The 22,852-nt window shown below is 37.4% G+C and overlaps 1 protein-coding gene across 1 annotated transcript in view; it reads left to right on the top strand.

The window, feature by feature from the left end:
• Positions 1-22,852, top strand: part of IPO5 (importin 5) — a 47,029-nt gene that overhangs the window by 7,458 nt on the left and 16,719 nt on the right. Inside the window, exons 3-15 of the mRNA XM_030036469.2 lie at positions 3,489-3,681; positions 4,176-4,278; positions 4,527-4,623; positions 6,304-6,408; positions 9,731-9,853; positions 9,941-10,061; positions 13,684-13,771; positions 16,913-17,019; positions 19,308-19,432; positions 19,522-19,611; positions 19,711-19,884; positions 20,112-20,330; positions 22,160-22,243. Of these exons, the coding sequence (XP_029892329.1) occupies positions 3,489-3,681; positions 4,176-4,278; positions 4,527-4,623; positions 6,304-6,408; positions 9,731-9,853; positions 9,941-10,061; positions 13,684-13,771; positions 16,913-17,019; positions 19,308-19,432; positions 19,522-19,611; positions 19,711-19,884; positions 20,112-20,330; positions 22,160-22,243 (1,629 nt within the window). The remainder of the gene's footprint in view (positions 1-3,488; positions 3,682-4,175; positions 4,279-4,526; positions 4,624-6,303; positions 6,409-9,730; positions 9,854-9,940; positions 10,062-13,683; positions 13,772-16,912; positions 17,020-19,307; positions 19,433-19,521; positions 19,612-19,710; positions 19,885-20,111; positions 20,331-22,159; positions 22,244-22,852) is intronic.

Raw genomic sequence — 22,852 nt, 5'->3', positions numbered from 1 at the left:
CTCCCTGTTATGAAGTTAGGACTCTACTTCTTCCTACGCAACTGCATTTTAAAGGGTTGAACAGAAAGGTGGTATATATTCACAGTTTATTTGGTGATTTTATTCTCAGGATGTGTCTCAGGTGTTAAGAGGCTGTTCCTTTGCAGTTTTGATTTACCACCTAAATCTCAGAGAGGAACAGAAGCTCTGCATTTTCTCCTGCATTTGTTTTCTTCCTGGTTAACTCTAGATTGGCATTTTCAATTGTGTCCTAATTTACAGTTGACTAATTTCAAGGCCTGTGAAATACAATAACAAATGCTGTGTAAAACTGTGTTTCTGCTGTACTCGCAGCCCTCTTAGAGGGCTCTGACCTTTCCCTTCCCTCTCCATATTGTCACATGAAGGGGTTGCATTTCTTAGCCTGAAAACTACTGCTGTGGGCAGCTTCCTGTTCAGCATTTGGAGGGGAAGGCAGGCAGCCCGTGGACTTCTGATACACCACAGTTCTGCCTTGGAGTTGTATGCGGACCTTAGGCACTGAGCGCTTTGAATTCCACATGGGGCCAGATCCCTGAATGAGGTTGTGCAAGTCCATCTTTGGACTGTGTCCTAAATATTGATTGCTTCCATCCATGCATGTTTTCCTCCTTGAGGACTTAAAAGGAACAGTAAAACAAAAGTAAAAACCACTGTGACTGTGCTACACAAGATGGTCAGTCTTTTTCTTACAAAATGTTTGGGATTACCTGGATACTTTGAATGCCACTGGAGAACATGGTATCCCAGATTTCTGTTAATAATTCTTCTGCTGCCCTGCTCAGCAAGTTGGTTTTCTTCTTGTGCCTTTGTTCCATCATCTATAAAATCCTAGAACATTTTTAAAACACTGTAAATTCTATTAATAAGAAGTAGTGTTGAAATTTGAGTATTATGAACTACTTTTTATGTTAATACCTTTGACATTCCAATTGTATGTGAGCACCTCAGTAATTTAGACATGCAGAAGAATCCAATGCTAGGAGAGAGTTCTGCTTTTTTATGCTTCATTGGTAGATGGAAGTTTTTTGGGGATATACACTTTATATTGTTCCTGTTCTTGTTAAAAGCTGTAGCCGCTAAGTTGCAGGATTTTAAAATGCTTGTTTGGGTACATATCTTGTAACACTTAAATATAAAAGCGCCTTTAGTGTGTGTGAAAAATACGTACTTCCTTAAAGCAGGAGAAACAGCCCCAGAGCTGCCCTTAATCTAGCCATGTTCGTCATAATTAAATTGACAATGGTAATTTTCATATATAGGTGGATATCTGCTGAGGAAAATATGCCATTTATTATTAGAAGTTAATTGCTTCTTTGTCACTCCTTCAAACATTTGAATTTGCTTTAGGGAATTTGGGAATTTTTTTCTAAGCTAGTAACAATAACCAGGAGCTAATTCATGTAGTGCTGATCTTGTGTCTTTCTGTATGCCTTGTTACTTGTGTTTTTAGTTTGCAATCAGTCTGTGTTTATCATTCTTCTAATATTTTAAAATTAAATTCTTCAGAGGTGGAAATTCTTATCTTTGAGACTACATGCTTTATGAAAACAAGCTCTGTTCCCTATCTGGCCACCTATTATTATTACTTCAGGAAAGGAACGCATATAATGTGAGTTCAGTCATTATCAGATGTCAGAGAATATGCAGAGAAACATGATGCCCTGAGTAAGGGAAGACATTGCATCAGAGTATGTGCCTTGTTTAGTCCCAGCAAACTTGCTCCCCAGTCAAGGCTACTCCTATGTGAGTTCACCATACTAATGAGGAGAATTTTAATCTTTCACAATATTGGTGCTTCTAAGGGTGGGAGAAGGAAAGATACCATTATATTGTGGTGCCATTGAAGTTTTTGGACACATTGGTAGTGGGATTCCCAGAGGCAGTGGGGAAAGAATCTTTTTCCTTCCTAACTCATGTTTCCCATGTGACGACCTATTGCTAGAGAACCTTGGCTTATGATGGGAGCTACAGTATGGGTGGGCACTGTTACCTGCTTTATTCACCTTCTGTCTTCCTTAGATCTACTAGGGAATATCTACTAATCCTACATACGTGGTGGCTTTGGTCCACATTGGAGCTGTTGAGGAGGAGGAGAATAAGGAATTATCTAGAGTAAGGTCCAATTCTAGTCCTTCCCTTCTGCTAGTGTGGAGACACTTTGTGTGCACTGCTCTTTAGCTGTATTGAAGAGGGCTGGGTAGACTGGAAAAAGGCACAGTGAGTCTGGAGACTGCAGAACATAACAGTAATAGTATCTTGGGTGATATTCTAGCAATACCTGATTTTTACAGGGTACCTTAGAAGTTGACCACTTTGCAGTGGTTTGTGTTTCTCATCTATAGGTTACGCTGTAGCAGTACAGTTGAGAGATCTTTTGGAAATTGGACTTTGTTAGTTCTCCTGTTCACGGAACATTTTTGAGTTCCAAAGGCTGTTATAAGTGAAACTGTTTTTCATTCAAGTACACATTAAATAAGAGTATCTTAGGGAAAAAATTGGGTGTATGTTGCATTGGATTGCTTTTTTGTGAGGATTTAACATGTGTAAGGTTCTGTTACACATGTTAAACTTCAGAAGTTTGGGGGGTGTTTTTTTAATTACTGTTTGTCCTCCTAGAAACACTGGTTAGTGAACATCCTATTTATTAAGTTATTCAGAGTGCTTCATGTGTCTTCTTGCCTTTACTGCCTGTGTTGCTCTATTCGTTTTTAATTACTCAGCCAGGTTTTTTGCTTCTAGTTCTTGGATAATTGTAAATAAATAAAGATATGTAAACGATACTGTTGTAGAATTGCTGCATGCAAGCAGGAACCATAGAAGATTGTAATATGTGGTATTGCAGTTCTTATGCTCAAATTCAAATTTAAAGAAAAACATTTCATCATAGGTCTGCAAAAGGCTGAAAGCTTTGGGTTTGTTTTGGGTTTTTTTTGTTCAGAGTAGAGTTTTATTTGCCAAAATCTAACTCCGGGTTCCTGAATCTTTAGAAGTTTTGTTCTTTGAGAAAGTGAAGGAGGGTTTACAGGTTAATTGTCTGACAAAGTTGTCCCATTAAGTTACTTGTTATTCAAAAAACACCTATCTGGATTATAATTACCTCAGCGGGCCATTTAAAATAGAAAGAAGACATGCTTTAAACATCTTTCAATAATGGAACGAAGTCCTTAACTTGCCACAAAATATGTCCAAGGTTCAGCTCTAGAAAAAAACTGAATACCTCAGTGGGTTTCATGTTTATTTCTTTGAAGAGCTGTAATTGTCAGAAACATGGTTGTAAGCTGATGTTTCTTTACTATGTTTTTACTTACTATCATAATTGTCATCTGTTGCTTGAGAGGTATTCCATTCACCAGACAAGTCTACACAGTGAAAACATCGTTTGGAAGCATGATGTCAGTCGTCTTTCCTCCTAAGAGCGTGATTATCATATCAAAACACTTTAACATACTTACTTTCTTGTTCAATAGGCTAGACAAATGGCAGCTGTTCTTCTACGACGTCTTTTGTCTTCTGCTTTTGAAGAAGTTTATCCAGCTCTTTCACCTGATGATCAGACCTCTATCAAAAGTGGATTGCTGTTGATTATTCAGTTGGAAACGCAGTCCAGTATGAGGAAAAAAATCTGTGACATTGTTGCTGAATTGGCCAGGAACTTAATAGGTACTTTATATAAGCTGATGTTGTGGTAAAATATTTATGTATTGATAGTAGTTGTATTTTTATCTCTTGTTCTCTAGTCTTGTGCAGATGTTTGCACATGATGTACTGATTTCATGGTTTAAAATAAAACATAGTATTTGTTTACATTATCCTTGGTCAGATAAAAATAAGATTCCTTAACTCTGCTTTTTAAATTGCTTGAGTTCAGGTGAGATTTTATTAAGGTTTAGAAATCCGATTTTGTTTAAATTCTCAAGAATGTTATGCTGAACATCTGCATCAGTTGAGTGCTGCTATACAGCAGTAAATAGAGATCATCTTCTGTTCCTGAATGCCTTTAGATTTAACACTTCAGCCATATTTTACACTGTGACACATCTCCAGATCAGGTTTTTTGAAATTAATTTTAGTAGTGATGACTGGTTGCCCTGCACAATTGAGATCTAACCACTCTTAAGTTTGCTTAACCTAAAAATTTGTTGCATTTAATCTAGACGAAGATGGCAACAACCAGTGGCCAGAAGTTCTGAAATTCTTGTTTGACTCTGTCAGCTCTCAGAACGTGGGACTGCGTGAGGCTGCTCTACATATTTTCTGGTAAGCTTTCAGAGTTTGCTACATTTTTGCAGGTTAGCCAAATCATGTCTGAAAAAATGTAAGAAAAATTGTCACAACTTAATTAACAAGCAATCATATATATTTCATTTATTCTGTTGTATTGTGGTTTACTTAACTCTTACATGTACAGTTACAATCTGTAGCTTAAACAATGGATATGTTTAAAATAATAGTTAAGGTTAAACTGTGTAAAATTTTATTAACATTTTTTCTTTTCTTATCCTTAGGAATTTTCCTGGGATTTTTGGGAATCAGCAGCAACACTATTTGGAGGTCATTAAGAGAATGCTGGTTCAGTGTATGCAAGATCAAGAGCATCCATCAGTAAGACCTTTATGTTCTTGTTTGTTTGTTTGTTTAATATGTCCTGAGCATAGAAACTTTGTGTAGTAGTCTCGAACAGAAAGGTTAAACCATAGATTCCAACCAGAGAATTGCATTACCTGAACCTGATGTACATCTGGAGTTTTGACTATGCCTGCTGCAAAACAGAAGGGTCAAACCTTTTCATGGTCCTAAAGCTGACTAGCTGGCTCATATCTGTACTGCTTAGGCCCAGCCTCTTCACTAGTAGTTATGCTTGGAGAAACCTAGTTGTAGTGGCCCAGAACAGAGCCAGGGGTTTTGCCCAACAGCATGAAGGGGCAGAAACTCCTTGTTAAGCTCTCTTTCTGGCCTTTGTGTTTAACAGCATAGATACATAGTGTCGTGGTTTAACCCCAGCCAGCAACTAAGCACCACGCAGCCGCTCACTCGCTCCCCCCACCCAGTGGGATGGGGGAGAAAATCGGGAAAAAGAAGCAAAACCCACGCGTTGAGATAAGAACAGTTTAATAGAACAGAAAAGAAGAAACTAATAAGAAACAGCAATAATGAAAGGATTGGAATGTACAAATGATGCGCAGGGCAATTGCTCACCACCCGCTGACCGGCACCCAGCTAGTCCCCAGCGGCGAATCCCCGGCCCCACTTCCCAGTTCCTATACTGGATGGGACGTCCCATGGTATGGAATACCCTGTTGGCCAGTTTGGGTCAGGTGCCCTGGCTGTGTCCTGTGCCAACTCCTTGTGCCCCTCCAGCTTTCTCGCTGGCTGGGCATGAGAAGCTGAAAAATCCTTGACATTAGTGTAAACACTATTTAGCAACAACCGAAAACATCAGTGTTATCAACATTCTTCACATACTGAACTCAAAACATAGCACCCTACCAGCTACTAGGAAGACAGTTAACTCTATCCCAGCTGAAACTAGGACACACAGTATTTGTACACAGTACGTCTCAAAACTCAATATGTGGCAGCTCCTTGAACTGTTTGTGCATGCTTTGCTGTAAGGGCGTGTTAACAAGCCTTGCTTTTCTGGAAGACTCCAGATACATTGATTTGTGCAGAGAATTGTACTTTGAAAATGTTTCTCTTGTGGAAAATGCTGGGCAAGGATAGCAAACCCTGCTGTGGTATATGGGTTCAGTTTGCTGCTTCCCCCATGGATTACTTTTTCTGACCTTTGAAAGTCAACTGAGTAACATTTTCTAAAGTACCACAAGTCATGCCTTTAAAGAACCATGTTTTAAACTCTTAGATCGTGCTTTTTGAAAAATGGGACTTTGACACTTGCATACACATTTGAAATTGGGATGGAAGTTGAAAACAATAGGGTTTTTTTCTTTTTTCTTTCTTTAAAAAAAAAACCAACCCAAAACACCGAAACAAAAACCAAACAAAAACAAGACTAGGGAATACTTGCCACCTTGTAATATGATAAACTTTTTTTGTGTCATGGAGGGCATAGATGCTGGAGATCTTCATTAGTGCTTTACCTTAATTTGAAGTAAGATGTAAAATCCCATGTTAAAAACTAATTGCTATATCTATTGGGAAATGTAAAAGGGAATTGGTAATATAAAATGTAGTCTCTTAATAGGCCTAATGTTAAAAGAAAACAAAGGCATGTTTCATTACCAGTTCTTCATATTTCTTTCTCCAATCTTGCCTGTCTTCTAGATCAAGACTCTGTCTGCTAGAGCTGCAGCTGCATTTGTGCTTGCTAATGAGCACAATCTTCCCCTTCTTAAACATTTTGCAGACTTGCTGCCTGGAATCTTGCAGGTAAGAAACCACACAAGTAACACTTAATGTGCCATTACTGTCTGTAGTGACTGTATCCGAACATAAATTATTGGTCTGCAAATTTGTATAGCATATGAATTTTTGCTGAGACCTGGATTAACTATATCTTAGTTAGCCTGACATCAGTCACCAGCAAGATACAGTGGAAACTGATAAGGAATTTTGTAAGCACAAGCTAACTGACAGGATTTTAAGGAAAATAGTTCAACGCTGATTGATTTATATAGTGTTACCTAGACGAATGAGTTGAAATTCTTTGTATTTAACTGAAAAATCATACAGCTTTTTAATTAACCATGCTATTGAAATATACTTTAGATATGGGCTACTCTGAGATTTCAAGTAATCAGTAATTGGGAAATTCATTGACCCATGATATCCTGTATCTCTTCAGTTTAGAGGAGAGCGTAGAATTATTCTGAACAAAGATTGTCAGAGTAAGAACAACAGTCTGGACAAATTATCTTAATTGTTTGATAAATTAGGAACTTGCAAACAAAATGCCTTTTTAAGATTCATATAATTTCTGAGGCTAGTTTAGATCTCTTTTAGGATGGATAAATTTGAGCAAAAGTTGGAATTCTAATATAAGGTTGTTTACTTCTGGGGGGACGCCTATTGTAAACAAAACCAGAGATAGAAATGGTTTGAGCTCTGAAGGATGACAGTACAGTTCCCTTTCTATATCAAGAAAAAGTGGAAATAACTAAGTACCTGTGATAAGTGGTAGTGAACTTTTGGTGATTTTAAATTAGGCTAAATTTAGGTTAAAGACTGACTTCTTGCTACAGTCAGTATAGCAAGTTCCTGTTGACAGTAAAAGCTATAAACCTTGTATGTGTGTACTTTGTGGCAAGCTGAAGAAAAATTGTGCCAAGTTTATTGGCTTCTGCAACTGATGGAATTCCGTTTGATCTTAAATGGAAATTGAGAGGAATTCATTAAAATCAACTGAATTTGAAAATGGGCTCTAGTGTGTACAAGATAAGTATTTTGATATTGAGGTCACTATTTGGTGGTTAGTCCCTGTCTGTGACTTCAGCAATAGCAATTGTATTGTTCAAAAATTGTAACTGGCTGAGAGGACCTTGGCTACTGAGTACCATAAGAGTGGGAGTGAGGCAGGATTTGGGGTGGGCATGCCATTCGTCTTGATGTTTGGCAATTAAATAGTATGCTGTTTTTAGACTTCAGACTAATAGCCCACTTTGTGTGATATAAGTTTCAATGCTACTATTTCAGGCTGTAAAAACACATGCACTTGGCTTGCATTTTCAAGCTTTATTTTGCAAATATAGAGCACAGAACTATGCCATGAAATCTGTCTTTTTAAAGTACTTACTGCGAGGACGACTAGATTTTCTGGCTGTGGTAACACAAGATGGATATGAAGATCTGAGTTTATAAATAGGAGATGGGATGTGTTAGAATAGTCGTGAGTGACCTTTGGAGACAGTTGGATGCTTTTTTTGTTGCTGTTGAAGTTCATTTTGTTGAAATATTGGCGTGGTAAAAAAGCTAAAAATAAAATTCTGACTTAGCAATTCAGTCCTTTTAGTGCAATATCTATAATGGTGATGCTGGAAGTTGAACTTTCAGAACTAATAGTTGAAACTTATATCCAAGAGATTTATCTTGCAGTGGAGGTAAAAGCAGCTGGAACTTCAACTGACTTCTGTGGTTGTTGGTGTTTGATACTACAGAAAAATGCCTCTGCCTTTTAGGGCTCACTGTGCACTTTGAACTTCTTCAGAAACCTAGTCTTGCTTTAAAAAACTGTCAAAGTTGCAATGGGTATAAAATACAGAGTTTTACAGAAACTTCCAGTAAATATTACATTATCCTTTGCCAGAATCAGAGGACAAATGGTAACTATTAGTCCAAAAGGCCTTAACCAAGATAGATTTTTTTTTTTTTTACCCCCGAACATTTCTGATACTAGAAGATGCTGCTTCTGTGTTGAAAGTGTGGGCTGTTTGAGTGGCATTATCAAAAGTGTTGGATTTCTAGACTTAAGTATTAAAAAAACCACCTAACTATTCACTTTAAAAAAAGTATCTACATTAGGAAGACATCAGATACTTTGCTAATGAAAATTCCTTTCAAAACCCCGAAAGTATGTTTAAAGACTTTTTTCTTTGGAGGTTTGGGTTTTTGTGTCCTACTTCTAGAAGAGTTTTAACACCATGGAATAACTGTGTGCTCTTTTGGTACTAAAGTATTAACCTGATCAGTTAAAAGTAAGTTTTAAATTACTTTTCAGAATGTAGCTATGGGTTAGGAAAGATACTTCCAAAAAGCTTGATTTCTTTTTCTCTTTCCTGTGTCCTGTAACTGAAGGCTGAAAGTTCTGCTTTGATTCAGTGGCTCTCCAGAGCTGTCTGGAAAAAAATACATTATTTAATCTTGAGATTCCTGGTGTTTGTAAGCGTAAGCTATTCAAAGCTGTTCTCATGTGACAAGGGAAAAAAAGGAGTTAGGCTCATTTTTCTTCCCTTGGGCAGAGTTACTTTGAGGAGTTTTTCTTTATTTAAAATGGATTTTGAAGTTAGCTGTGCTTGTCAAAACATAGTGTGTGTTTTTGCATGTTGGCACCTCTAATGTGTGACCTTAATTCTTTCTGAGTGTGTCTGTCTACTGTGTTAGATTTAAACTAATAATGGTCAAAATTGATGGCACATAACATTGTGAACCATAACTTACTTGTAGTTTTGGACCCCACATATTATCTCTTTGTAGTTGTTATGGATTTATGCACGCTAGCCACCGTAGCAGGGTCCAACCCTAGGATCCCACTGAAAATGTAAAGTCCCAGTGAAGGCTTCCAATTAGTCTTTTATTAGTTCTCAGGTTACAGCTTGAGCTGGGTGCCTCCAGAGAGGGACCCCTACCCCAACTGACGCCTCTCAATTATACGCATACCACCCATCACCCAATCCCCAAGTCCTATCGCTTAATTCTGGTCGGTGGTCTCTTGATTTCTTGCTGGTTTTCATTGTTGCTGGGCTGGCCTTCTTCTGAAGTAACTTCATTCTCTTGGAATTGCCTCCTTGGTCCTTATCTTCATTCCGCCCGTATCTGCCGGATTCAGCTAACATTAGTTTTATCAAAAAGTTTACTTGGTCAGTTCTTGCAGCCTAAGGCTTCAACTACTTTAGCTACTAATGTGAAGCCGCTCATGCTAAACGAGACTATTCAGAGAAACAAGAATACAGTTAATCAAATTTCTTCTATAACAGTGGTCCCATTCATAGTATTGTTTGTTTTTATTTAATCTTATCTTTATCTTATCTCTTTATAGGCTGTCAATGATTCCTGCTACCAAAACGATGATTCTGTTCTGAAATCCCTTGTAGAAATTGCAGATTCTGTTCCCAAGTATTTACGACCACATTTAGAACCTACGTTGCAACTAAGTCTGAAGGTAAAGCTAGGAATTTTTTTCAAAAAATCTCTCTTTCCACCTGAAAACTTCTGTTCTAACCATTCAAACCACTCTTCTGGATTGTAGTTGTGTGCGGATGCCAGTCTCAGTAACATGCAGCGTCAGTTGGCGCTTGAAGTAATTGTGACCTTGTCAGAAACTGCTGCTGCTATGCTGAGGAGGCATACAAATATTGTTGCACAAGCCAGTAAGTATTTGACTCATTTTCTTTGTTGAAACAATTTGTCTTCCTTTACAGTGTTAAACTGACTTTGCAGGTGGTCAGTGGCAAAACCATGTCTGACTCAAAATTTGCTGGTGCTGATAACTTCAGGTGACACTGAATTGAATTTTCTTACGGAGAAAACCCCTTCTTATTATGGCTCTTCATAAATTAATCTGTGCTTATGCAGCCACCAGCAATTTGAATAAAAACACAGTAGACTCTTCATTACGTGTTTCCAAGGAAAATACTACTTTAATGCTTTTCTGCTGGTTTTGGAAATTTGTACTGTAAAAAAAAAAAAAAAAAAAAAAAAAAGCATTTAGTTCTGAAGTTCTACGTTTGAAGTTTGGTATGTAGGCCAGAAACTCTGTGGTGCTGGCAACTGAAGACTGAAGGAATTCAGCATGCATGTTGAGCTTTGGTATTGAGTTAAAGCTGTGAATTAAAAATCAAATGCTTATATAAATACTTAGAGATAGTCTAATTAGTCTATTTAACATGCAGATTGTTACTTCTTTGGAGACACACTTTTTCAATCATGCATTATTATTTGAGATACTAAAAATAACCGTCTTCTGGACAGCCCCAGCAGCAATGCTGTACACTGGTATTTCTCTGCCTTTTAAACCCTTTTTGCGAGTAGATCATGGCACTGACACAGCAGTGTAGCCTGCTTTTTGGAAGGATTTGTTTCCTTCCCTGTCACACTTGTATTTGTCTAGATTCTTGCTTGTTTTCTGGAACTTGTATAAAGACAAGTTAAAAGGCAACTTTTTTTGACTTATGTGCTTGGGCTAGGGAAATTTGCATATATACACGTCACTAAAATAATCGTGAAATTTGTGGAAAATGTTGTAAACAGGATCTGGTTGGCTTAAGTGTTTAAACTATTGACCAGAGGTTTTGTTTACTTGTAGAATATTCTTTAAAGAACAGATTCTTTCAGAATATATTTTGAAATTTGAAAATGTTTAGAATGCTGTGTTTTCATTCTATCCTGTAGCTTGTTGGGAATATTAACGCTTGACACTTGCTGTCTCCCAAATCATTACAAGCTTCTTATCTGGTCAGGCAGCATAGTGGAGAAGTACCTCATATCTCTTTAGAATGTATTACTTTGGTTTGCTAGTTGCTGTTCAGGAATGAAATATTTGTATTAAGATACTGTATTAAGATAAGGCACCATGTGGGAATGAAATGCCTTTGGTTTGCAACCTATTGTAAAATTGCTCTTAATATTAGTGAATCAGCAAGGTGAAAGACATTTATTTTGCAGAGCTAGTAAAGCAGTTATGTTCAGAGAATGGTAAAAAGGTAGCCAAAAAGGATTGCTTTTTTCTTGGTTTTGTGCCTTAGTTTAAAAGGCTTTCTGTTTTCATTCAACTAAAAAGTTGCTAGATCACTTGATCCTCACAACTAGAACTGGGCCTTAGGCAAAACTGTCATCTTATGCTGGTTTTACTGAACATGATGCTGATTTAGGAGTAAGTCCTGTGTACCAGTTATCTGTTCAGGAATTCCATTTGGGTTCAGACTTCCCTGCCTGAGCTCAGTATTCAAGATAGCAGAGTGTTTTATTGCTCTTCTAGAAATTAGAGCTGCAGCCTATCTTTGGCTGTAGTTTTGCTCAGTCTCCAGAAAATGGAGAGTCATGGCATGCTCTGACAAGAAGCAGGCTTAGCAGGCACATCCTTAACTTGTTTGTAAACAGTCTATATATTGGCAATAATTAAATTTTGAGGACTTGTTGGGACAATGTTGAAACTTTAATGCACAACTCTACATTTAAAAAAAATTCTTTGTGAAACTGTACTTACTGGCAACCGCATTCATATTAAACATCCGAAGAAACAACATGTTTACAAGCTCTTGCAGGTTCTAGATATAATGATGGCTAGACAGCTTTGGTTGATAGTTTGTTCTCAGTCTTTCTTGTTAGTAGCAACGAACACTATGACATCAGTTTTTGGAACCTTGTAGCATTTGTGGCAGATGATGGTTGACTTCCGTATTTCAGAGGTGTGACAATACATCATTTTCATGTGTGTGCTTATGAGTGTCTGTCTGAAAATCTTCTGGGCTATAATACTTTTTTATGAGGAAATTCTTTTCAGTGACTATAGAATTCTGACATGGGCATCATGCTGGAGAGTTCATAGTGTCCATTAAGTTATCTTGATATGTATATAAAAGCTCTCTGAAGGTTTTTGCAGCCACGATATAATCTCTGGCTGAAGGTATGTAGCCACATCAAGTAAATTAATCCATAATTTGATCTTTTCTTGATACTTGCCCCACAACGCTGTCAGTGAGCAATATTTTCTTCTGTCATCAGTTGATGAGAAGTTTCTCATCTGTCCAGATGTATGGTGAGGTGAGTTTGCTTAGGGTTGTGCCTCTAATGTAGATCACAGTAGTGTAAGTATATTATAAAATTCACCAATTGCACTATACCTAATCAGTTGCAGTAAATCTCATCAGCAGCATGGGCTACTGTATGCCTATTAGTTTTTGAGGTAGGTTGCTGTAAAGGACAGTTAACTATGATGCCTGTCTTCAAGTTGTGTAGTAGCCTGTCCCAAAAAGATTCTTAAAGCTCAAAAGTTGAGTATTTGAGTGAAAACTTTTGTTTCCAGGGCGAAGTGAAGCTTTTTTGCATAAATGATGTTGAATTCAAACGACCGCTCTGAGCGGTTAGTGTAATACAAAGTAAAGAATATATAAGAGCACCTTGCTTTGCTCTGAAAGTGCAAGGTATACTTTTCACCCCTTGGGCTTCTGAAGTGCACAGGAACAGGCAAGCTTACAACAGACAAACCATTGCACTCCTTCCTCCTGTGAGAACCACTCAGAAGAACAGGTGTTGCTTATTGCATAGTAGTTAAACGTTATGATAAAGATTGTGTAATAGCCTCTATAAAGATTTGTACTGAGAAGAGCAGACAGAATCAATCTACAGAGGTAGAAGTAGAAAACTGGTGGATTATTATGTGCAAGATATTTTCATGATACAAACCAAAAATTTACATTAAGTGGGGAAAAACCTCAAGTTCTTAACCTTATTGTAAAAGTAAAGCTTTACGCTAAGTGACCACTGTACATACAGTTAACAAAATTTACCATGTTAGTAAAACTAAGAGTTGAGTTTTATTCTTCCATAATGAATATAGTCTCTTTCATCAGTAAATGTTCAAAGGATGATGTCAGAGTTTCAGCAAAATGAATGAAATATATCTGAGTTCTTAAAGCATATAATACTATTTTTAACTCTTTCAAGGAACTTAGACTTTATTAAGGAATTTACTTTTTACAGTCTTCATGATTAAAAAAAATCTTGCATTGCCCTATGAGTCTTGGTAAGGAATACGCTCAACTTTTTTTTGCTTTCTATTTGAATGTTCTGAAAATACTTCTCTAAAAATCTATTCTGAATTATTGGCTGATGCAGTTTGACAGACTTGGCTATCTGCTACTGGAAGAAAAGTTATTTTTCTCCAGTGATTTTTTTTTTTTTTTTTTTAAAGGAGAGAACTTAAATTTTATGCTTGTTATTTGAGAATCTATTTTAAGAAAGCAACCTGAGTTTAAAACTTACGTTTTTCAGTTCCTCAAATGTTAGCAATGATGGTTGACTTGGAAGAAGATGAAGATTGGGCAAATGCAGATGAGCTTGAAGATGATGATTTTGACAGGTAATTATGAAACTATTTGTTCCAATATATTATCGAGACTGTGTGGCTGCAGGCAAATTTTAAGTGCAGGATGCAAATGACTGCAGTGCATTACTTTACCCAAATAATTCTTCTAATTTTGTTCCCTCGCTCATGAGCAGTATATATGACTGCTTTCAGACAGTTTATATATAGGTTATTTAGGTACTGTTGAGCAAGTAAGTAGATTCTTTCAGTATTCATGTATTGCTGTAATTTACTTCTACAAGTTGCTTGTCCTCTTGTCTGTTGTTTTGCACTGTTTTAACATTTTAAACTTTGTTTCTTCTGTCATTTATGTTACCTAGTTCAGAAGTCAGTGCTTCCTAACCCTTTAAATTGAGAGCTTATCCTGAAGTTAGCTGGAACCGAAGCTGAAGGATACTGACCTGTTTAATCATCTACAACCAATCTCTTCATATTTTTCTGTATCAATGCCCTTGAAAAGGTGGTGTTAAAGAAAAAAGCTGCCTACCTTTGAAAGTACATCAGAATGCATAGTGGAATTCCTTGTTGGATTTCATCTAGCTCACGAATATTAGGATTTTGCTATTAATTTAAAACCCTTTGTGTGGCTAGCAGAAGCCTGTCTTCTTGTGTCTTAGGCAAGAAGGATCTACTAAAGATGTTCAGTCTTTCTGATTTACTTATTCCTGCATGCTTTGTAGCTTGCTCCAACTTTTCACTGGAATGACAGTGGTTTGTCTACAGCATCCTGTTACATCTGCTCTTGTACAGATACAGTTAGAAAGCAGTAGAAGAAAGCAGAAATATACGAAGGAGATAGCTGTCTCCATACTTCTCTAAAGATGTTCCTTTACCAGTCTAGACACTTTTTGCCACATCTGGCATCTCCTTCAAAACTCAGATGTAATTAGTGTTTCAAAGCAATTTGTCACAGAACACTCTTGAGATCTTCATAGGAAGATAGGCAATAGAAGAGATGTTGATTTACCACTGAACTGTATAGCGACTTCTACTAGATATCAGGCATGTAAAGACAGTTGCAAAACCGATGCATAGGAGTTTATAGAAGAACCCGTTCAATCTCTGCTTCACTTGGAATACTTTTTTTTGTTCCCCTTGATTATGGAATTGAAAGTAAACTGTCCTTTCTTCCCCTTCTTGCATGGTAGACCAGACCCTTTTAACCTGTTTCATTTCCTCAACTTTGAAATTTTGCCATACAGGTAGAACTGTCAGACGCTACTGCATTCAGGTTTGTCAAGTATTTGAATCTTTTTCATTCAGCTAAATTTCAAGGGGAAATAGAATATTAAAGTTCAAATCCTCATCAAGCCTTTCAGGGTGTGGAAGTTTATTCAGATGGCCTGCTTTAGGCAGCTTAATAAGTACTCTGAATCATCCGCTTGAGGCGTGCCAATTTCTCTTTATTGTCAGCAGAGTAACTTTGTTCTTCTAAACACAAGTTAGCTGCCTTTTTTTGTTACAAGTTGCAAGGAGAGTGAGCAAAGATCAGAAAATAAGTTATGCTTGGCAACCTTAGTCTAAAGGAGAAACCTAGCTCCTTTGGCTCTCGAAGTAATAGAGCTTGAGGCTTAGACACAAAATACTGGACATCAGCTAGTCTCTGGTGATTGTGTGGGGGGGGTTAGTTTTTTCTTTTAGCAGGTTCATTCATGTTACTATGTGTTTCCCACCACTGAAGTTCACCTTTGTGGTGAGTTGTTCATTAGCTGATGCGCATGCTAACTTCTTCTGGTGCTTGAGTGTTTGTAGCTTCTTAAGAAGACTGGAATTTCTGTGCAGTCCAAGAAACAGGCTAATGATCATCAGGCTGTAGCCTAGTTAGGGTGTGTTCGGATCTGACTAAGGGGGATGTGAGTCAGCCTACACAAAAGCAGCAGGGAATATTTCAGCATTTCCATTTTTTGTTGCTCTGACTTCATAGAGCAGTGAAATTCTGAAGGAGGAAAAGGTTAATCCAACTTCCTCTTTTCCTGGCAAAAGCCTTGCAAACATTGCAGGGAGGTGTGTGTTCATTTTTCTCAGACTATCTGTATTTCCTCAAATTGGATGTATGAATTAATGGTGGGAGGAAACAGCTCAAAGAACGTAATTTCAGACGAAAGCTGCCATTAACTTCAGTGAGTGTGCTCCAATCTAAACCTGTGTGCCCATGCTCTGTTGTCCTCCTGGTGATGTGTCTGTTTATTTGAACATGACTAATCTGAAGAACAAATAAAATATTGTCAATACCATTGCGCAAACACCTTTGTTCATGTGAGTTTCTAGACTGTTTATGGTTTGTAATGAGACTTGGGGATTCAGGCATAATAGTTTGAAGATCTCTATTTCTGACCCAGCTGACTGATACTTGAAAGAAGAGGGAGATTCATCCCTTTCTGAACCATTACTCAGCTTTTCCATCAGCATGGGTGTCTAGGATGGACTGTAATAACCTTGAGTTATTACAGTGCTAGTTATACCCAGACCGTACAGTAGTTATCTGTGTCCTGGAAACTTGCTTGCTTTTCTGTAGGGAATAATTCTATTGGGTGGAACAAGTCACTTTACACAGATAATATTTGGCTATTCTCAGTTCTGGAACTGGCTGAGAGTCACAAATTCCTCACCTGGACTGGATGTTTTCTGCCTGAGTCATTGGCAAGAGAACATGCTACTAAAGTACTGGTACTGTAGCCATGCAAGAAAGGTCTTTTCTGTGCCAAAGCTTGAATTCTGCTGCTTCACCTGATTCATAGCAAGTCTGAACTGGTTTATGTTCTCATGACAAAAAGATGATGGCCAGTATTATTGCTTAATTCATTGCAAATTTAGTTTCAGCTTTCTAGGTACATGTAATTGTTGCGAAGTTCAGTCCATACCTTCAGTGCTAGTAAGGCCCAAGTTTCTTTGGTACTAGACTTAATCAGTGGGCTACAAACAATGTTTAGATGGGGAGGTAAATAATTATTTTGTGACTGCTGTGTGTGTGCTTTTAGGTTTGGGTATGCTTTATTTACTTATGGAGGCTCGTGTGTATTCAGATAGCAAAAGTTTGAAGACTAGAACTGCAGGAAAAGGCACTTCTGTGCCCTGTTGGACTGTTTGTTTTATTGTCAATATCAAACCACTGATATTTCTGTAACTGATATTTAGCAATGCAGTTGCTGGTGAGAGTGCACTGGACAGGATGGCATGTGGCCTTGGAGGAAAACTTGTTTTACCTATGATTAAAGAACACATAATGCAAATGCTTCAGAATCGTAAGTAACTGCATTTTCTTTTTTTTCACAATTCTGTCCTTTCCAGGAACTTTGATACCTCTTAAATCTTCATGTTTAGCTACTTGATATATTTTTATACACTTCCACTTTTGATTTCAGCAGCAAAAACTGTAAATGCTGTGAACTTGGAAGTTTATACCTCTTCTTAGACTGTGATTTATTAAACTTATATGCAGTTACATTACAACATTTTTCTGGAACATGGACAGCTGAACAGAGATGTCAAAAACAAAACAGTACATTTTTTTTAAAACTCACAGTTTGTGAATTAAATATAAATAAGGGAAGACTTCTTTTTTTACTTTTGAACATTCTCTCTAAATCCCTATACAGTGCCTCACAGTACCTTAAGTGTGCCTAAACTGCCCCCTGTTATTCTATAGCTCAATTTTTTTTGCTTCCTCAGAAGTGTTGCATTTAAGTGAAATTTTAGTTCCATATATTCTTATCAGTTGCTTTGTATGCTGCTTTTCCGCTGAAAATACCTGTGATGCTTGCTCAGGCATTCATTCAAAAAAATATTGTGCATTTGTTGCATGTGCTTTCACTTGACCTATGCTTTGAGCCTTTGAAGTAAAAGATAATGCAAAAGTTCTGGATACTTTTCCTGCCTTCATGATTTAAAACTAAGTCCAAAAAAGACTGTTCCCATATTGGATACGGAACATAGGGCTACTCAAGGTACCAGCTGCAGAGTGTGAACACTTATAAGGTCTGTTTGGAATGAAGGTTTTTTTTGTAAAGAAATTTTTATTAAGGAAATGGATTAACCTGACTCTTCGATTGTTAATAGCTTCAAGGCTAGCAAATGCCTAATTTTGTAGTATCCACAGAAGGGTGTGGAGTCTAATGGCTGTACGACCTGACTCCTGGAAGGGGAGAGGTCATGCAGTTGATGCCTGATGCTTGCTTTCTGCTAGGTCAGGGCTTTCCATAACCATTAGTACTCTTTGGAAAAGAGAAATGTAATAGATATTGTTTGATTCAGAGGCTCTCACTGGTGGAGAGTTGGAAGGAAAGATGAAGACATTGGGATTAAAACATCATCGATACTCTCAGAAATCAGACTTCCCCTTCTCTTATCTTCACTGCTTTTCTCACAAATGTTTACTGAAATAATAATTTAAAACTTCTGGGTTTGGATTGGTTAGCCAGATGGTCCAAACATGATTGCATTTCATTTTGGAGTATCGTTAACTTCAAGTCTGGAATGCATGCTAATAGTGATACAGTGAGACTAACAAGAGGTGCAGGCTTAACTAGGAATATCCAATGAACTTAAATAGCATAAAATAAACTGTGTCTTCACTGTACCTTCTTTCAAGATGATATTTCATCTCATCCCGATCAAACAGAAGCTCGAGTGTCAGGATTCCAGTGCTCTGAACTGTGGTGGTCTTCATTCCAGGAATTTATAATACATTACCAGCAATAATGAAATCTTGCATCCTTTTGGGAAAGAAGTTCTGTTACATGCCTTTCCCACAGGTTGTTTGATAAACCTGTTTGTTCTTCTGGTTTTCTTTTCTGTAATCCCCATGGTTTCTAGCACAGAGAAAGATTTTGTAAAAAAAAACAACAAAAAAACCAACAAAATAAAAGAAATTGGAGTTTTGTATATGTTTCCCATGCCTAAAGAAAAAGGAGAGGGGCATGAAAGATCCATTTCAACAATACCCACTAGCCTGAGAATAGGCTAATAGGACTTGGAGGTGGGGAAAGCCGTACATCCCTAAAGGGAGTGTTACTGTTCTTAAGCAGTCTTGGGGAGACTGCTGAAAAGTTTAGTACTGATTATTTATTTGTTTTAAATTTAGATACTGTTTGACTCGCTGGACCTTTTTCCCATTCTGACCTAAAGAAGAAGGTATAGGCTGTTCTGATACCATAAAAAAAAAAAAAAAAAAAAAAAGATGGGGGAGAGGGAAAAAGAAATACTGTCCTGATGTTTCCCTGGTTAGCTCATTTAATTAAAATACAGTTCCCAGGTATTAGTACTATGTACATATTTGTGTCAGCAGTTCAGAATTCTTTTTTTCTAGGTCTGAACTTGGCCTGGATTAGACACTCAAATTTTTGTGCACGTCTGGAATTACGTATGAGGAAAAGTGAAAAGTATTTAACAAATCAAGCAGATGCATCAATTTCCCTTCCTTCTGTTCTTCACTCTTCCTCCTCCTGACACCCCCAGAAAGGTGATTTGTCTTTGTGATGCTTTTTAGTTTCCAAGATTAATAACATTTATTTTCATTTTTACTCTTCTGTAGCTGACTGGAAATACAGGCATGCTGGCTTGATGGCGCTCTCAGCCATTGGAGAAGGTTGCCACCAACAGATGGAGGGAATTTTAAATGAGATAGTTAATTTTGTTTTGCTGTTCCTTCAGGATCCTGTGAGTATAATTCTATTAATTATTTCAAAATGTTTTCATTTCTGCCATCATGACTACTTGTTAACTCTCTGAGGGAAATACTTTTTCAGCATCCAAGAGTAAGATACGCCGCTTGTAATGCTATCGGACAAATGGCAACTGACTTCGCACCTGGTTTTCAAAAGAAATTTCATGAGAAGGCAAGTAGTAGAATACTACCAAACCAACCAAACAAAAAGTGGTAGAACAATATCCCCTTCAGAAACTTGTTCTTCTGAAAATAAACATATCTTTTTCAGGTGATAGCAGCTCTTCTGCAAACCATGGAGGATCAAGGCAACCAGCGTGTTCAAGCCCATGCAGCTGCAGCACTCATAAACTTCACTGAAGATTGTCCCAAGTCACTTCTTATTCCATATTTGGATAATCTAGTGAAGCATCTTCATTCCACTATGGTGATAAAATTACAAGAGGTATAATATACCGAACAAATTGTTTCATGGAGGGTAACCTTGTCACATACGCAGAATAAGTATAGCTGAACTAAGACCTCTGAAATAAGCCAGTATACATATCTGCTGATGTTGGTCTAAACTGACAAGAATTAGGATACATACAAGAGCAGATTTTTACATTTGACATGGTTTTAACTAAGAGATGTGCTTTAGAAATGTAACACTTTATTCTTCCTCTTTCCAAGTTGATACAGAAAGGCACTAAGCTAGTTTTGGAGCAAGTTGTGACTTCAATTGCATCAGTTGCAGATACAGCAGAGGAGAAGTTTGTTCCCTACTATGATTTATTTATGCCCTCTTTAAAACACATTGTTGAGAATGCTGTTCAGAAGGAACTAAGACTTCTACGAGGAAAGACTATTGAATGCATCAGCCTAATTGGTCTTGCTGTTGGTAAAGAAAAGGTAAGCTTAGATCTTATCTAATGGTCTAAATACTTTAAAATGCCTTTGTGTTTTGCCATGTTAACACTGAATTAATATATTCACTTGTTAAACATATAGTCATGTTGTTGCTGATTTCTATGCTTGTCTTCCTGTTTTCATTTCTGAGGTGACTGTCTTGCTGTTTAGATTCACAAATTCACAATAGAATTTTACAAAAATATTATCGCTTAAGTTATTCTTGTCACACTGAACAATGTTGAAAGCAAGCTTTTTTTCTTCGTTTAGTTTTTTTCACCTTAAGAGAAATACTGGAACATCTCATTTAGGCAGTGTCATAATGACAGGTAAAATGTATGTAATTCAAAGGAAACTTAGAATATTTTTTGTATGTTGTCGTGGTTTAACTCCAGCCAGCAACTAAGCACCACGCAGCCGCTCACTCACTCCCCCCCCACCCAGTGGCATGGGGGAGAAAATCAGGAAAAAGAAGCAAAACCCACGCGTTGAGATAAGAACGGTTTAATAGAACAGAAAAGAAGAAACTAATAATGATAATGATAACACTAATAAAATGACAACAGCAATAATGAAAGGATTGGAATGTACAAATGATGCGCAGTGCAATTGCTCACCACCCGCCGACCGGCACCCAGCTAGTCCCCGAGCGGCGATTCCCCGCCCCCACTTCCCAGTTCCTATACTGGATGGGACGTCCCACGGTATGGAATACCCTGTTGGCCAGTTTGGGTCAGGTGCCCTGGCTGTGTCCTGTGCCAACTTCTTGTGCCCCTCCAGCTTTCTCGCTGGCTGGGCATGAGAAGCTGAAAAATCCTTGACATGAGTCTAAACACTATTTAGCAACAACTGAAAACATCAGTGTGTTATCAACATTCTTCTCATACTGAACTCAAAACATAGCACCCTACCAGCTACTAGGAAGACAGTTAACTCTATCCCAGCTGAAACTAGGACATATGTGAATGCCTGAAAAAGTTTAAATGTGCTTGTAATAGAACTTGAAGTTCTTATTTGTCATGAGGCTTGATGTATTTGGCAGGTTGGTTTTTTTTGATAAGTTGGTTAAAACATGTCTCTGTAAAAGTACCAGGAAACAGCTCTGAAGGACTATATAAAAGCCTAAGTGATGTTCTGATAACATGTTCACATTATGGTTTACAGATTTTCATTTTATTGAGTGAAGAAAACAGAAAATCGCACTTCAAAGTAAAATAATGTTATGTACGCTGTATGAAAATACTAATAGCCCCCTGCAAAATTACCAGCCCTTTCCTTTGACTTAAAAGGACTGCCAGTAAACTTACATGCAACTAAATATTAAACAGATTTTAAACATAACTAATGTTTAAAAAATTATTCTTGAAGGACTACTGGGAACATGGGGAGTGAAAAGAGGGTAGGTGTAACATCATTGGGGCATCTGATGTGACCTAAAACGTTATTAGCTCATGAGTAAGTAGCTCATGCTGTCAGCTTTTATCCCAATTCCATAAAGGAGTCAAAATAGTAAGGAGGATATCTGGGAAAGTTAGAATTATCAGATGTTTTTTGTATTAGTATTTATTTATGTAGTGTTTTATTTAAATAGTTCTCTGCTTTCAAGTATATGAACAGAGGTACAGTGAAGCTTAAGGCAAGAATGATATGGTGATGCTTCCAGAAAAAGAACTTGTGTTTTCACTTTTATCTGCATTTCAGTCTATTTCCAGCTTTAGCTTTAGTCCTGATAGTGTGTTGGACTTAACACCAAACAATTCAAGCGAGCATTTAAATCTCTGAAAAGTACCCTTTAATTTGCCTTTAAAAACATATTGTTTTCCTATATCTAGTTTATGCAGGATGCATCAGATGTAATGCAGCTGTTATTGAAGACACAAACAGACTTCAGTGATCTAGAAGATGATGATCCCCAGGTATGGTAAAATTGTGTCTTTGTAGAGCGTAGCTTGTTGGTTAGTATTAAAAACATTCTTTGTACATGTGACGTTTCTGGCTCCTCCCTCCCCCCCATGTAATTACACCTGCAGATTAATTGTTCAGCATGTCTTAAAAAAATTGAGATTGATTGCCCTAAGATGGCCTTAGAATCTTTCATAGAAGTGTGCTTAGGAAATGAGACTTCCAGGACCTATATTTGCTGAAGAAATTTCAGCGTGTGGGTAATTGTTCTTTGTCTACTGGTACCTACTTTTTTTGGCATTGAATGACCTATTCCCTTGCTGTCACCTTCCTATAAATGGTTCAACGAGACTTGTTAGACAGCTGTTCTAACAAGTGGAGAGCTATTTTGACTTGCACATCTGAAAACAAATACTCCTCTGAAAACACAGTACTGCACTCTTCTTTTTTCTCTCTGCTATTTCCAGCAATATGGCTCAGTAGTATCATTTAAATTCAGAAAGTTATTCATTTCAGAAAAAAATTTACTTTTCAAGACAGTAGTGATTGCATTACAAGTACATCTTATACTGTCACATTTTTGCATGTATAGCAACTTTGATCAGAGGTACTGTCAATGCGTT

The sequence above is a fragment of the Aquila chrysaetos genome, chromosome 14, assembly GCF_900496995.4.
Source record: "Aquila chrysaetos chrysaetos chromosome 14, bAquChr1.4, whole genome shotgun sequence".
NCBI lineage: Eukaryota > Metazoa > Chordata > Aves > Accipitriformes > Accipitridae > Aquila > Aquila chrysaetos.
Note: the sequence above shows the minus strand (reverse complement) of the source record. Positions and strands in the feature narration are given on the sequence as shown.